A 14,944-nucleotide genomic window follows, 5' to 3' on the forward strand; every position below is an offset into this window, starting at 1 on the left:
CTCAGCTCACCGCATTCACTCACACAAGAACAGTCCCGCTTCTATACGGCACCCGCTGCCAGATAAAGAAAACATATGATTGGTCCTTCGAATAAAAACAGCACACACACACACACAGAGAGACACACACACCCACACAGGCCAGCTCAAGAGTTAAACCGAAGCATGCTTTCAGGTACATGAGCTGTGTTAAAGCGTGTAGATTATGACCGGATGTGACCAGGAGTAGTTCTGTTTTCAGAATAAAAGAGGGTAAGAGGCAGACACTAGATAAAATGGTGCATGCAGATCATTCAAGTTCTAAATATTCAGCATTTTCTCTCATGTAAATAAGTGAAGCATGACATAGATTCCTATGCAAAGAAGTCTTTTTGCAGGAAGGGCTTTGTCGTCCTGCAAGATAAAAACCAGCGACACAAGGATACATGAAACCTGTGACATCTGACAACTGGAGATAATTTAATAATCTATAAAAGCCGGATTCAACCTCAGTTGACGTGTCAAATTTAGATGTTTTAAGCAGAGACAAACGTGAACAAACACACAAGCCACATAAAAGGTTGTAAAGGTACAAACTCCACGTGTGTTTGGAAGCGAAGAAGAGGAGTTTAAGAGCAATTTCAACATCTAAAGACTTCACAATTTTTACCGATACGTGCCTTTGGATGACAAGAACCAAACTAAAACTTACTGCCGCTATGATTTATTTAGTCACTGGACCCACTGGAATACATATTTCAAAAGAGTACCCCCTCACAAATTCACTCCAAAGCATGCTCACCGTAATCACGCCCATGGCTGGATAAGGCCGGCTACAAATGGTGACTCACCTTCTGTCTTCTGTGCAATGCACACACACCTCATTCTTCCATTCAGAGCAATCAGTTTGCAGTGGTCGGAGTCGTACTGAAAACTAGGTTTTCGAAACAGAGCTTTAAAACTAACCAGCTATTAATAATGAAGCTTCTCCCTCAGTTTATATAACCTTTTGATAATGAAAATGCAGTGATATTGGACCTTTAAGGCCATTTGCATTCTGGGGCTGCAGGAAGTTTCCATCTTTTTTGTAGATATCCAGCCATATAATGTTTGCTTTATTTTTTTTGTAGCTAAAACAAGCACTGCCAAAGTTTCTTAGCAGCCTAATGATTCCCTCATCTCCTCCTGACGACCCTTGCTTGGATTTTGTTTCTTCACAAGCTTTTATCTCGCGTAAATCGATTTTATTTTGAAAACCGTGACCGGAAGTCGTGCGTGTAATCCCATCTGATTTGACAACTTTAGAGTCAGTTGAGGCGGACCGTGGTCTCGGCGCTCAGAGCAAACATCGCTCAGACAGAGACACACACAGAGAGAGAGAGAAGAAAGAGACACGAGAAAGCTCAGCGCGCACGTTTCAACCTCCTCTCCATCATGGATTCTCCCCGGACCCGCGCCCTCCTCTCTGCAGGATAAACTTTGGACTTTTTATTCGTATCATGGGAATATACCGTCGGTGCGCTCGGCCCCGTGGATCTATACAGCCTTGATGGAAACCATGTCACCGCAGCAGGGGACCATGGGACAGAACAGGTCCGACTCACTGACGGGAGAGAGCAAAGCGCTTCCCGACAACAAAAAGGTACCAGAGACGCTTCTGTGTCGGGCTCTTGACAGATTGTGCGCGGTGTCTGTCCTGGTGCGTGCGTTTTTGCGCACAGAGTGTCTCGGTGCGAGCAATTAAAACAAGCAAATTAGATTATTTTAAGGTGTGAAATCTGCAATTCAGGGAATCAGTGTTATAGCCTTAATATTTCCCTTCAAAAAACAAAAAACAAAAAACTCATATATCAATTTTTAAGAGAGAGTTTAATAACACAATCTTTATTTTTCTCGCTTATGTCCCAGATTTGTTCTCTCTGGTTGCAGTCTGTCATTTATAATTGCCTGCGACTTTAAATCTTGCAAATCTCAGATGTTAAGTGGTTGGAAGTGGGAGCTTAGTTGTCACTTTTCTTTGGGTTATTCTGGCTTAAAAATAACCATTTAAAACATTTGCGTTTTTGGACCTGAATCCTGCTTTTCAGCACGTTTCATTGTCATGACGAATGTTTAAGCGTCTTTGGATCTGCGCGCTGTGCATGCCAAATGGTCCACTCAACAGTGTGTGGTAAAGAAAAAAAAGAAAAAAAAAGACTATTTTTAGATTTAGATTCGGATTTGTTTTTTATTTTATCATTTTTGCAGTATTTTACCTTATCGAGTAACTTCTTATTCAGGGAGGAAGAAAAAAAAAAAGCCAAATCCAATCTTTTATCCGTGTTCGTGTTGCGTTAAGCTGAATGAAGCGAGACTCCTCTGAGCTGAGGAGTCAGAACGGAGCCAAACAACAGAACAGGGTGATGTGTCGAAGAGTGATTATGTGTTTCATGACTGGCAGCCACAATAAAAACTCCCAGGAGTGATTCACCCTCCTCTAAGACATCAGGGCTTCTCTAAACTTGGAATTAGACATTATTGAAACAAGTAAATCACCCAAAACACATAAATTTACGCTTGATTTCTCGCCACTGCCTTTATTTAGAATTCAGTCTCTAACACTACAATTCCAGCTTGCAGGTATTTGCCTCCAGATTCTTAGCTGTAATGTATAAACGTGTGATTCCTCATCAGCTGCATCTCGGTCAACTTGTAGTAAACAGCGCCCCCCTTCATCGAGTGTTAGAAACCAGGAACTGCACCTTTCACCAAATAAGATGAGAGCACATAAAGTGGTTTTAAATTTGGCAAAAGCTGTGAAATGGTGATAAAAGTTGACTCTTATTTGGAGGCCACGAGTCACACTATAAACGGCACAAACGGCGTCGGCATAAATCTTTTCAGATGATGCTAAAATGTGCCATTTTGTGTTTTGAAACAGCTTAAAAAGAAGGAAAAACCCCACCTCACAAATGCAAACCTTTCCTCAGCTACAGATTAGCAGGAGAATCAGAGCATGACTGTTTGGATCTCCCTGCACAGTTGTAGCTCCAGCCGCTGCCGGGGTGTTATCGTCCAGTTTTAACACATTACAAATCTTTCTCTTCCTCGTGCTTTCTCATTAGAGCGTGTAATGTTTTTGCTCGGTGAAAAATGGTCTTGCGGATCTGCTAATGATGTTGCTTTTTGTTTGAGCGGTTGCTGCTCTCTGGCCCGGTCTGCAACATTTGGTTCTCTGTTCGGCTTGTGAGAAATGAGCTGTCAAGGCCGAACAGAGAAACCGGAGCTTTGCTTTCACTGTGAAAATACTAATGAATGTCGGGTTTCCACGTACGTTTCCTTCGCTCAGGAGCCGCCTGTTGTCGCCCTGTCGTTGAGCTTCATCTTGAGCTGTACTTGACAAGGGCGACAGGTACATAACATGTATGTGTTCTGCAGCGTAAGCTTAAACGAGTGGTGTTTTGGTTTTTTTTGAGTGTCTACAGTTCAGTCTTCCTCTTTTGGCTTCTGCAGACTGTCAGCATAATGTGAGACATCAGGGCTTACTTCTTTTTTTCCTCTTCCTTGTTGCCTCATGTACCATGCTGGGTGTTTTCCTATCATTTTGTCAATCACCAGTCAAATGCAAAAAAGCTGTCGACTTATCATCGTCAGCCTCGGGCCTGATTCCACAGAAAACATGCGCTACACGTGTTATTTGTGTGCAGAACTTGCCGACTTTGCAGACGGAGCTGGATCGGATTCTTTCAAACAACCTAACCCCAATATTTAACCATAAAACTTCCCACAAACCCAATTAAATGGACCCAGATATGCAATTAAATAGTTGTCAGAGACAGAGCTTGTTTGGAGAATCCATCATTCTTTTCTGCTAGCCCTCAGCAGCCTCGTGTCCCGGGATGCTGACGTGCAGTAACCTTGGCCTTTATGAGTTCGCTGTGAGAAGAATGTTGCTGCGTCGCCAAATACCTTATAAAGCATTTAATTTGTGTTGATATTCTAGGGATGCACCGAAAATATTCGTCTGAAAATGCACTTTCGGGCCATTTTCGGCTGAGAATTTCTGCAGCATCCTGTTTCGGCGATAAATTTTTGGCCAAAAAAGGCCCAAAAGTGCATTTTCGGTTTTCGGCCGACAATTTTAGGACTTTTATCGCCGAAACAACACATGCAAGCAACAACCGCTGCAATTTTGTGTGGCCCGAAAGTGCATTTTTAGTTTTCGGCCAAAAACTTTCAGTGCATCCCTATGATATTCTCTTATCAGACTGAATAACGTCAGCGGGGGGTGGGAGGCTTTGCTCTTGCGCAGGTTTTGGTGTGTCCTAAATAGATAAAGGTGAATTCAGGTAAATGCGACCGCCAAAAAGGGGATGCCTCTCATACTTCCATGAGGAAGTTTACAGCTGATGACTTTACAGCGGGATTATGAGCATTCATAAACGTTACACAACGTTTAACAGATTAAATGTCGCCTTCATCTGCAACCATTCGGCTCACTTCCTCCTCTCCCTCTTCGCCGCCGTCACTTCTCCTTCTCTTTCGGCCACATCCTCTTCTTTCTCTTAAATCCTGTATTTCCCACAGCCGACAACCAGCCTCAAGCAGCGGTGACTTTGTGTACTTTGCAGCCATTTCCTCTTCTCTCTCTCTCGCCCTATATTCATCATGGTGTTTGCAGACTTTGAAATAATTGTGCCACCCTCTTTTGTGTCTCCCTGATTGCACTGACCCGTCTCCTTTGTCCCTCTCTTTAAATGTGCAGAAGATGAAGACCTTGGCCCAGAGACGGCAGTCGGCTCCCTCGCTGGTCATCAGTAAAGCACTTACCAGATCCAGAAGCACGTCCAGGTATGAGCGAATCCACATGAGACATGCCTCAGTGGTGCTGACACCGCCGTTGGCTCCGTGTCAGCGGATGATGTTAACAGGGAAATCTTTGGTTACGTCATTCCTTCTGAATAGTTTATAAAACCTCAGTGTTGTTAATGAAACTCTTACTTGCTCAGCGTTTGAAATTTGCAGTCGACTTTTTATGAATGCGTGCGCTGACTCACGACCTCTCCGTGCTCTTCAATGAATTTTCCCAGAAAACCCGGGGATTTGAGGGCTCAAAGCGCGGAGATTAGAGAGAGTGAAACCGTGGGGGCTGCAGATAAAATCACCGGCCCGACAGGAAAATCTAGATCTGTAAGCGAGCAAACAAAAAAAAAAAAACATGCCAAGAGCCTTCGGTTTTAGATACCGAGTGCAGCGATCTCTCAAATGCAGATCATACATTTTTAAAAGAGTTTCAGAATGACACGGCTCGGATATCTGCACCAGAAATCTCGCCCGCCGTGGCTTAAATCTGTCTCAGATGTTGGAACCGAGAGGTCGGCCTTCCTGAGTCATTCATTGAGCGGTTTCGAGCGCTTTCTTCTCCCACAGCTATCAGGCTTTTCATCACCCTCGTATCACACAAATCCCTTTCCACTTCCTTTGACAGGGTCGGAAACAAGCCATTACAAACCCTTTGGGGAGGGTATTTATTTACTAGAAACTTTGTTTGTCTTGTTTAGCTCTTTTGCCAGTGCCACAATTTGGGGGAATTTTAGAGAAAAGCTGAACCAGGCCTGTCCTGAAAGCACTCCCATTCTTTAAAATCCACTGTTTTTTTTGTTTTTTTAATGCCCTTATATGTTATACGATTTCCAATGAGCGATCGATGTGTCACAGTTGGTTTCCTTGATTATGTTGTATGTGTATGCTTAGTGGGAGTTTCCAGCGATCGGAGGGGGAGATCAGGATGGGCTGCAGCGTTTAGACCAGTGCTGAGGGAAGCACTCCACACAGTTAAATGGGTCAGCGCTCTTGGGGCATAATGTGTGAGTTGGAGTGCGCTGAAGAAAGTTGGAAAGACAACTCGCGTATTCACAGCCATGGTGAGATGCCGAGCCAGGCAGTCTGTTGAGTGAAGAACAAATAGAGGCTGACTGACAGAGTCACTTAGTCTGTCCAGGTCTGGCCAGTCTGTCTCTTTCTCTCTCTGTGTGTGTGTGTGTTAAGTAAGAGTAGGTATGGAGCCAGGACTTGACACTCTCAGCTGCCACCCTTAACCTTTGACCTCTCGTCAGGAGGTGCAGGGGCCAGCAGAGGTCACCTGGGGTCAACACCTCCCATGTCAGAGTGTGTGTGGTGTTCGTTAATATCCGGAGGTTCGTACCGGAGCGGGGGGGGAGACGTGAAGTTACAGTGGTTAGGTGACTCACAGCAGGTAAAGGTCATGATGAGTGTTTGATATTTGTTCAGCAGGTGCTTTAAACAGATAAAGAAGTCAGGCATAACATTATGACTGCCTTCCTAATATTGTGTAGGTCTCCCTTGTGCCTCCAAAACAGTGTCCTTAGGGTGTCCTGTGGTGTCTAGCAACAGGATGTTGTTAATGGGGGGCCTTTGAGGGGAGGGGCCTCTGTGGATCATCCCACAGATACTTGATCAGTTTGGGATCTAGTGAATTTGGAGGCCAGGTCAACACCTTGTGCTGTTCTTCATGTTTTTTTTTTTTAGTTGTTCCTAAAGCGTTTTTGTGTGTGCATCCTGCTGGGGATGGCTGCTGCCATCAAGGAGTGTCATTGCTATGGGGTGGGGGTGCCTGGTCTGGTCTAGGTGGGTGCTACATGTCTAAGTAACATCCACACGAATGAATGCCAGGTCTAAAAGTTTCCCAGCAGAACATTGAACTGTCCCAAGAAGGTCAATGTTACTCACTTCTCCTGTCAGTGGTTTTAATGTTGTGGCTGACAGGTGTATGTGTCATCAGTGCTTATTTTTAAGTCTTGAATACTTCACATATTTTCATTCTTGCTCTGTATTCCGGTGATCTGAGAGATAGCTTCACAGCTTCAGTCTCTATTTACAGAGAAGTTGCTCTGACTTCCAGGAGAACTGGTTGATCATGGTGAACTCAGATTGTGATGGTGACAGCCACAAAGCCACACTGGGTTTATTTGCCTTCACCATATGGAACAAAGAGGAAGTGAGCGAGTCAGTTTGAAAACACAAGTCACCTCAGTTGACATATTCTCCTTCCCTCTTCTCTTCTCGAGTCCACAGCGTTGGCTCTTGCTCCTTCTACACTTCAGATACTAGTAGTGCCATAATAAATCCAAGGCACAGAACAAAACTTTATGTATTAGAGCATTCAAATCTTTACGGGCTGTTCCCTTGCAAGAGGGAGTTTCACTTCACACCCTCGACATTTTCTCGACTCCTTCTTTCGCTGCCTCTGTTCTGCCTTTCCCATCAGGAGGCGAGAGGCGCTGAGAGGGCCTCTGGACCGTTTACATCACCTCCTCGCACACACTGTCACACTTCATCCAGAAGTATAACCTCATCCCTCCGCCTCCGGGGAAAGCGTACAGTGCCGGGTATTATGGTCGCGGGCCGGAGTATAAACCCCGTCCCCCTCGGGCGGTGAAATCTATACATCGTGGAGGAAGGTGGCTGCGCCGTAAAGTGCAAAAACACACTCCCTCACTCGTCACCAGCTAAAAAAAGCGCAAACTGAAGCACGTAAACATGGGGTTAACTCGCTTTTTAACGCGCACACGCTCACCCGCGCTCTCCGTTCCATTTGCACCCGAGTAGACGGATAGGTTTTGTCGGGATGCGATTGTATCTAGTTAATCCTAATTCTGTCCTCGTCCTAAAACCTAAAAAACATCCACTAAGCTCGTCAGACTAAGCTCTGTTTGGTTGATTTTTCTTTGATTTCCCCGGGGACATTAAAGTCCTCTAAATGACAAATATAAGAGCACACACACACAAAAATACACCTCATGCAAAAGACATTTCCTGCTTTTAATAATGAGATCTGCTAAGGATATCATGGCTAACAGCCTCTGGTCACATCTCTTCTACTGGCTGAAAAAAAAAAAAGGGGGAAGCGTTTCAGTATTCTGACCTCATCTTCTCGGAGTGTGTGTGTATGTTTGGCCAGGCTGCATGGAGGGCATTGTGTGTCAGCCAGGGTTGACATTATAGTTTGCCTATGGAAATGATCTGGTGCAGGGATAGTGTGTGTTCAGGCTGAGGTGAGTCAGGTGGAGACCGGAAAGGAGGCGGAAAGTGACGAAACTATGCGAAGCAGTCGGTTTGATTCAAAAAATCTGGTCCTGCTCTCTGGTCTTAGTTGGAGTTTATTTGCTAGAGACCACGTTTTAATCTCGCAATTCTTACCGGATTAATAAAGTTTGATTCATTTTATTTGGAGGCGAGCCTCTTTTGTCTATTTATGCATCGTGGCTTGCGGCTGCGGCCGGTTATTGCCCACTCATGAGTATTTCAGGACAATTTCCACCAGACTGCAGTCTTGACTTTTTTTTTTTCTTTTTCTTGCTGAAATAAGCTCAATGAGTTGTTGTTCTATGAAATAAAACCGTCTTCAAAGAACAGAAGAACAGAGGCTCATTCTTTCGCATCGCTCCAATTCGCTGCTTTTGCCTTTCCGAGAAACTGCGTGAGTCACGGGAGCGGGCCGCGGCGCTAATGAACAAAAGCTGCCACTGTGGGTTTAGGAGACGGCACAGAGTGGTGTGAGTTGGACGTGACGTCTTTGCTATCACTCGTTGCTCGTCTGGAGGAGCTTTATCTTGGGGGGAGAGGTCAAACTCCTGGCGATGAAATGCTCCTGATGCAGAAGCATCATCGTGAACACGTACGCCTCATGTTTCATTTATTATATGTTTTTACTACATGTATGAGGAACAAGGTAGCAGGATGATGGTTTATTTTTGTATTCACTTCTCTCTGGTTTTGCTGGGATTGATGTCATACATACACCGATCAGCCACAACATTACAACCACAGACAGGAGAAGTAAATAACATTGACCATCTTGTGACAGTTCAGTGTTCTGCTGGGAAACTTTTGGACCTGGCATTCATTGGTGTGGATGTTACTTAGACATGTAGCACCCACCTAGACCAGACCAGGCACCCCCACCCCATAGCAATGACACTCCTTGATGGCAGCAGACATCCCCAGCAGGATGCAGCCACAAAAACGCTTTAGGAACAACTCAAAAAAACATGAAGAACATCACAAGGTGTTGACCTGGTCTCCAAATTCACTAGATCCCAAACTGATCAGGTATCTGTGGGATGATCCACAGAGGCCCCTCCCCTCAAAGGCCCCCCACTAACAACATTTTGTTGCCAGACAGAAGGAAGCTGGTCATAATGTTGTGCCCGATCGGCGTATGTTGCATAGTTCACCCTGGAGTCTGGCACCAGAGTTTGGCACCAGATTCCAATCAGCTGCAGGCAAACTGATGGTACAGTGAGACACATGAACACAAACACCCATAGACACATTCTCACGGTCAACAAAGCTGAGCAGATGGACGGAGTTACATAAGAGCGTGTGTGTGTTTGTCATTTCTGCCCCGAGGCCGTCGGTCTGCCTCCATGAGGGTCGGTCATGTGACAGCCGAGGTGAAGCTCAGGTGCGTCCAGACACAACAGCGACACAAATGTTAAATATTTAATTCACTTTCTAATGATGATGCCGTTATATAAGCTTAACTATGCATTATTTATTTAATATTTTGAGTAAAAAAAAATACGAAACTGAAACTGTACAGGAAAGAAAGAAAGTAAAAAGAGAGAAAAGAAAGGGAAAGCTACAGCTGTTTTTTCCAGCTGTTTTCCTCCGGGTGTGCCGCTTAGACCTGCTTCATTATGCCTACGTCTATGACTAAGACTTTACTCATCTCGCCCCGTCCCAACCTGTGAATCAGACGTGTGTCTTAATGTGAAAGAAGCAGTGCGACAGTACCAGGCTTGTCGTGAAAACTGCGCCTCATGTCTGACAGTCTGCTTTCCTTCCTTGTCTTTGTCTGCTTCCTCCTTATATTTTCCTTTCTCATTCAGATCTGGTCTTCTCTTTGTATTTATATTTTACATAACACTGCCAGTCTGTTGTTTCTCAATTCTTGTAATTCTCAATTTTCTCTTAAAATACCTTTGTTCACTCAGGTGTCTCTGAATAGACAGGACAGATTTGTCATTTTCTGCTGCGTCATGTCTTACTTTGTGATTTATGCTGTCAAGATGCATCACCCTTTATGTCCAAATGTCTCCCGGTCCTGCTTAAATATTCACGCTGGGACATTAGCATGCGCCGTTGTGCGTGCGGCTCATTGTCCCCCGGCCGCTTATTGTGTTTCCAGAAAGTCAACAGTTCTCCCGCGCGGACAATGGCGGCCATGTATGCGCGGGCGCGGGGAGGGCTCTCAATTTATCAACATCACATGACGTACAATGGAGCCATTAGCCGTCCGTCCGTCCGATTCAAAGGGCGCCCGGCTCAGCTGTCAATCCCGCATTTGGGAGGGAGGGATGTGCGGTGAATACGGAAGATGTTGTCTTTTTTGGGGGCGGCAGCGAGATGTGAAAGGGGCTTTACAGGAAGGTTTGTCAGTGTCAGTGTCTGTGTGGGCTCTTGTGGCATTTCCCGGATCTGCGTCAACCACAAGAACAGAGTGGAATAAACTCTGCAGGACTTTTTAGACCTTTGCTGTGGTGTTAATCTCAACAGAACTTAATCTAGAAACCCCATAAATCCTCCTGACGTCCCCATGTAGTGGAGTTTTACCCCCGGGCTATGCTGTGGAGAGCAGTTACTGCCATGTTGAAAGATTCAATAGTAGCCAAGCGTTGATGCTAAGAGCTCATTCTTTAATTTAGCCTATACACTGATCAGCCACAATATTAAAACCACTGACAGGAGAAGTAAATAACGTTGAGCATCTTGTCACAATCCAATGTTCTGCTGGGAAACTTTTGAACCTGGCATTCATTGGTGTGGATGTTACTTAGACATGTAGCACCCACCTACACCAGACCAGGCACCCCCACCCCATAGCAATGACACTCCTTGATGGCAGCAGCCATCCCCAGCAGGATGCAACCACAAAAACGCTTCAGGAACAACTAAAAAAAAAATGAAGAACAACACAAGGTGTTGACCTGGCCTCCAAATTCACTAGATCCCAAACTGATCAAGTGTCTGTGGGATGATCCACAGAGGCCCCCCAACTCACAAGACACCATAGGACACCCTCAGAAGGCCCATGTCCTTTCTCTGATGAGTCACAACTGTTTTGGAGGCACAAGGTGGTCATAATGTTATGCCTGATCAGCGTATCTATTCCTCCTTTGGGTTTTATTTCAGGAAGTTTCAGTGGACGGGAGAGTTTTCCACCGGCCCCTAATTGGCCACATTCTTTGAATTTAACCGAACTGCCCCTTTGGATTTATTTCGGGATGACACACAAAGACTAACAGAGCAAAGGAAGGCACTCCAGCCTAGGCGCCTGTTCTTCGTTAATTAATTACGTAACCAATCACTTACGCAATGGAGCTGGAAGGATTTCTGGGCGCATCAAGAGAATATAAGCTTCTCTGTCGCTGTAGACGTGAAAAGAAGAACCTGGAAGCGGATTTTTGTGCCCGCTTGTGTACATGAAAGAGACACAGAGGAAGAGACTGATTGAAAATGTGCATGAGAGCGGAGATTTACAGCGCCTCTTTTATCTGGTACCGAGGGATAAACAGGAAAGGATGGAGCTCTCAAATTATTTCCCCTTCCTCTAAAAATACCCCCTCTGTTTACATCTGTCCATCAGTGAGACATATTGACAGAAGATAACTTAAAGTGGTACACTTCTGACGCTGGCATGCAAACCCTTTCAGAAGCACAGAAGTAGTTAATAGTGACTCATTTAAACGAGAAAGGGGAAAAATAATTCACCTTTTGTATTTCCATCTCGCCCGTCTATGGCTGTTTAGGTTTCCAGAGCCGTCTTTGTGCCGGCTTAAAACTGGCAAATAACCGGTAACAGAGTCCTCCAACTGACTTACGCAACATCATCCACGATTTGCTTCCAGAAAAAAAATAAAATAATAATTATACCGCAGTCCTAGCGGTCCAATATTTACTTTACAGACAATGCTTCATTTCATGGAAGCTGGAAACAAAACGCAGGAAATAATGAGGCTTCAATTAATTTGCGCAAACATTTAGACATTTAAGCCTTTTTCGCAGCCTCTTCCAAGACCGGCTCAACCGCTACGGCTCACGGGGCCTCGTGATTTTAGTTATACGATCGCCGAGGGGTTGTTATTTCACACTCTGAATGGGATTGGAAAAAAGCCCCGGCGCTAATACATTACAGTAAAAACACTGGAGTAAAGGGGAGCGCACGACTCTCCCCCAAACCAGATGCGTGCGTTTCGTACGTATGAATAGATGTTCTGATCTCGTGGCCGGAACAAAGCTGAATAAAAATAAAATGTCCTAGCTGATAACCACGTCCTTCTAACGTCCTACTTCAAAGTTCTTCCAAATCAGAATGGATTCTTCTGTGTTTACTGAGATTTAACTCGTTTCCTCCTGGTGTTGCCAGGCTCAGATTCAGAGCCTCGACACCGTCCCAGAGGTAATTATGTTCAAATTACATCCCATTGAGTTAATGCTCTTTCCTCTTAGAGCTGATTCCTGAGGCTCTGTGAGCATAGAGGTTAGAGGGGCTTTGTTTAACTAAGAGCTTTAAATCACTTAGGTTGGAAAAGTTGTTGAGAAAGGGTCGGCAATGTCTTGTCCAGGTGTCCTCATACCCTCCTTCTGTCTTTTTTCTGCTGGTCACTATAATTCAGGAGCTATTTTTCTCTATGCTAGTAGCTGTTGTGAGAACTTCAGCCTGCACAGGGTTTCTCAGCCTGTTGTTCCAGCGCATTCCTCCAAACACTTCAAAACCACAAATTTCTCCTTTGGGGATCCTTTGTTTTTCATTCTGTGCGTCTTTATGATTGTCCTGATTTTATTTTATTTTTTTCCACCATAGGGAGAGCTGCTTGACGCCAGTCAGCCCGGAGTCGTGTCCCCTCGTCCAGGCCTTCCTGGCCGAGAGTCCAGGCCGCCTGTTCCTGGGTCACGCCCAAACGCAGCTAAAGACCGGCCTGCAGACGCAGGAGAGACACCTCTTCCTCTTCACTGACACACTGCTCGTTGCTAAGGCCAAGTAAGTTTCCTTCTGCGTGCCTTGTGAAATGACAGGGAGAAGGAAGCAGTGTGTGTTTATGTGGTTGCGCGCACTGAAAACTGGGACAGAGAGACGAGAACAGGAAAAAAAATAAAAAATTTGAGAGAGCGTGGAGTGACTTTTCATGTGTTTCTAGTCGTTTCTCAAACACCGATAGCAAAAAATCAAGTCATAGAGTTACATCCGTCTGTTCTCTTTTGCTTACTTCTCTGCTTCTTTGAATTCTCCGTCCCTCACTTTTCCCCCCACGGTATGTAATTATTTCCCCCGCCAATTAAATCCATATGAAGCCTGGCTCAGATCAAAGCCCCGCTGGCCTGCCTGGGGCCTACAGTACGGGGCTCCCTCCCCGCAAACGACAACACACGAGCACGTTCAAAAATAGATCCTGAAAGAGCACATGGACAGTTTTGAAGTCCACATGCGCACACGATTTTGTCCTCATATACTTACTGTACAGACAAACCCCTCAGTGCAGACACAGCAGGATGTCTGTGGTCCTTTCCTGGGAGTCATGTGCCAGTAGGTGGAGCTGACCCTTCCAAGCGCTCAGAGTATACTCTATAATTGGCTTTAATACACTGTGGCTGAACACAGAGTGAGTTAGAGGAATGTGTGTTGGTATGTATGTGCTAGAAATGGAGCAACAGCTAAAAGGAAAGAGGAGTCAAATGGTATATGTGTGTGTGTGTTAATGTGTGTGTGCGTGTGTGTGTGTGTGTGTGTGCGCCTTTATATCCATATAATAGCAGGGAGAGTGAGTTTGTGTGCCAAATGTGTGCATTTGGATATTCTCCCTCTATAATTATAGATTTTGAGGCGAATAAATATACGCCTCCCGAGCATGCCTGTGTTTAACCTCCGAAAATAACTGAATCTTTTAATATTTTGTTTCTATATTAAGTGTTTTTTTTTTTTTTTTAAAGATTGCCACATGTCAGAGGTTTCTGGAAATATGTTATTTGAAGAAGGATGAAGTCAGATTCCAAAGTTAAGGGGATCCGGATGAGCTCCTTGAGGAATCCCCTTGACACCACAATTATACAAAAATGCATTTATTGTAGGTTAGATGTCAGTTATGTGATCAGCCAGTGGATAGAAAATGAATTAACCACAATTAAAAAAACAAGTTAAGCAGAGATGATTGCTGTTAAGGGAAAACATGTGATTTGCAGATGTCGTATCGCGCAGATGGGAGATTGTAATACGGCAACACTTGTTTATTTGCAGGTCGCCCACTCATTTCAAAGTGAAGGCTCAGGCGCGGGTGTGTGAGATGTGGACTGCTAACTGCATGGAGGAGGTCTGTGAAGGGAGCACGAACCCGGAGAAGAGTTTTGTCATGGGATGGCCTACCTGCAACTGTGTGGCCTCATTCAGGTATGTAAGCACACACACACACACATACTGGCACAAACACTCATGTTTAAGAATAGACATGCCTGGAAGGAGTAATTATGCTTTAATTGGATTTTTTTTTTATTTGATCAAACCGGGGAGAATTTAATGCAACTTAATATCCTCCTACATAACTTCCTTCAGAGCATATCTACACATGCTGCATGGAAATATGTTGGCCGGCCCACTAACCATATTTCTAAAATGCCTCTCTGAGTCCCTTCATTATACTTCTGAAAGAGTACAGTGTTCTGAGGTGCAGATGTACATTCTGAAAGAGACTGAAAACTAAGCACGCAACCGCAAAATCCATAAACCCTTAAGCGCAAAGGCAGTTCCCGGTCGTAAAGCCGCTCAACCGAACCTCAGTAAAACGAGAGTAGATAACCGCGTACGCACAGCAGGCACCAACATGCAACGCACACAAATGTATATATGCTGGGCTTCATATATATATATACACCTGCCTCAGTGGCATAAACACGTTTGTGCTGATTTACA

At 44.8% G+C, this 14,944-nt stretch overlaps 1 protein-coding gene across 1 annotated transcript in view; it reads left to right on the forward strand.

Annotated features, from left to right (window-relative positions):
* Nucleotides 1-1,283: 1,283 nt before the first annotated feature.
* The window catches only part of arhgap20 (Rho GTPase activating protein 20), a 33,664-nt gene continuing 20,003 nt past the window's right edge, over nucleotides 1,284-14,944 (forward strand). The window contains exons 1-4 of the mRNA XM_084544614.1: nucleotides 1,284-1,621; nucleotides 4,724-4,809; nucleotides 12,848-13,024; nucleotides 14,276-14,425. Coding sequence (XP_084400740.1) covers nucleotides 1,529-1,621; nucleotides 4,724-4,809; nucleotides 12,848-13,024; nucleotides 14,276-14,425 — 506 coding nt within the window. The 5' untranslated portion in view covers nucleotides 1,284-1,528. The remainder of the gene's footprint in view (nucleotides 1,622-4,723; nucleotides 4,810-12,847; nucleotides 13,025-14,275; nucleotides 14,426-14,944) is intronic.

The sequence above is a fragment of the Chelon labrosus genome (assembly GCF_963514085.1).
Source record: "Chelon labrosus genome assembly, chromosome: 5".
NCBI lineage: Eukaryota > Metazoa > Chordata > Actinopteri > Mugiliformes > Mugilidae > Chelon > Chelon labrosus.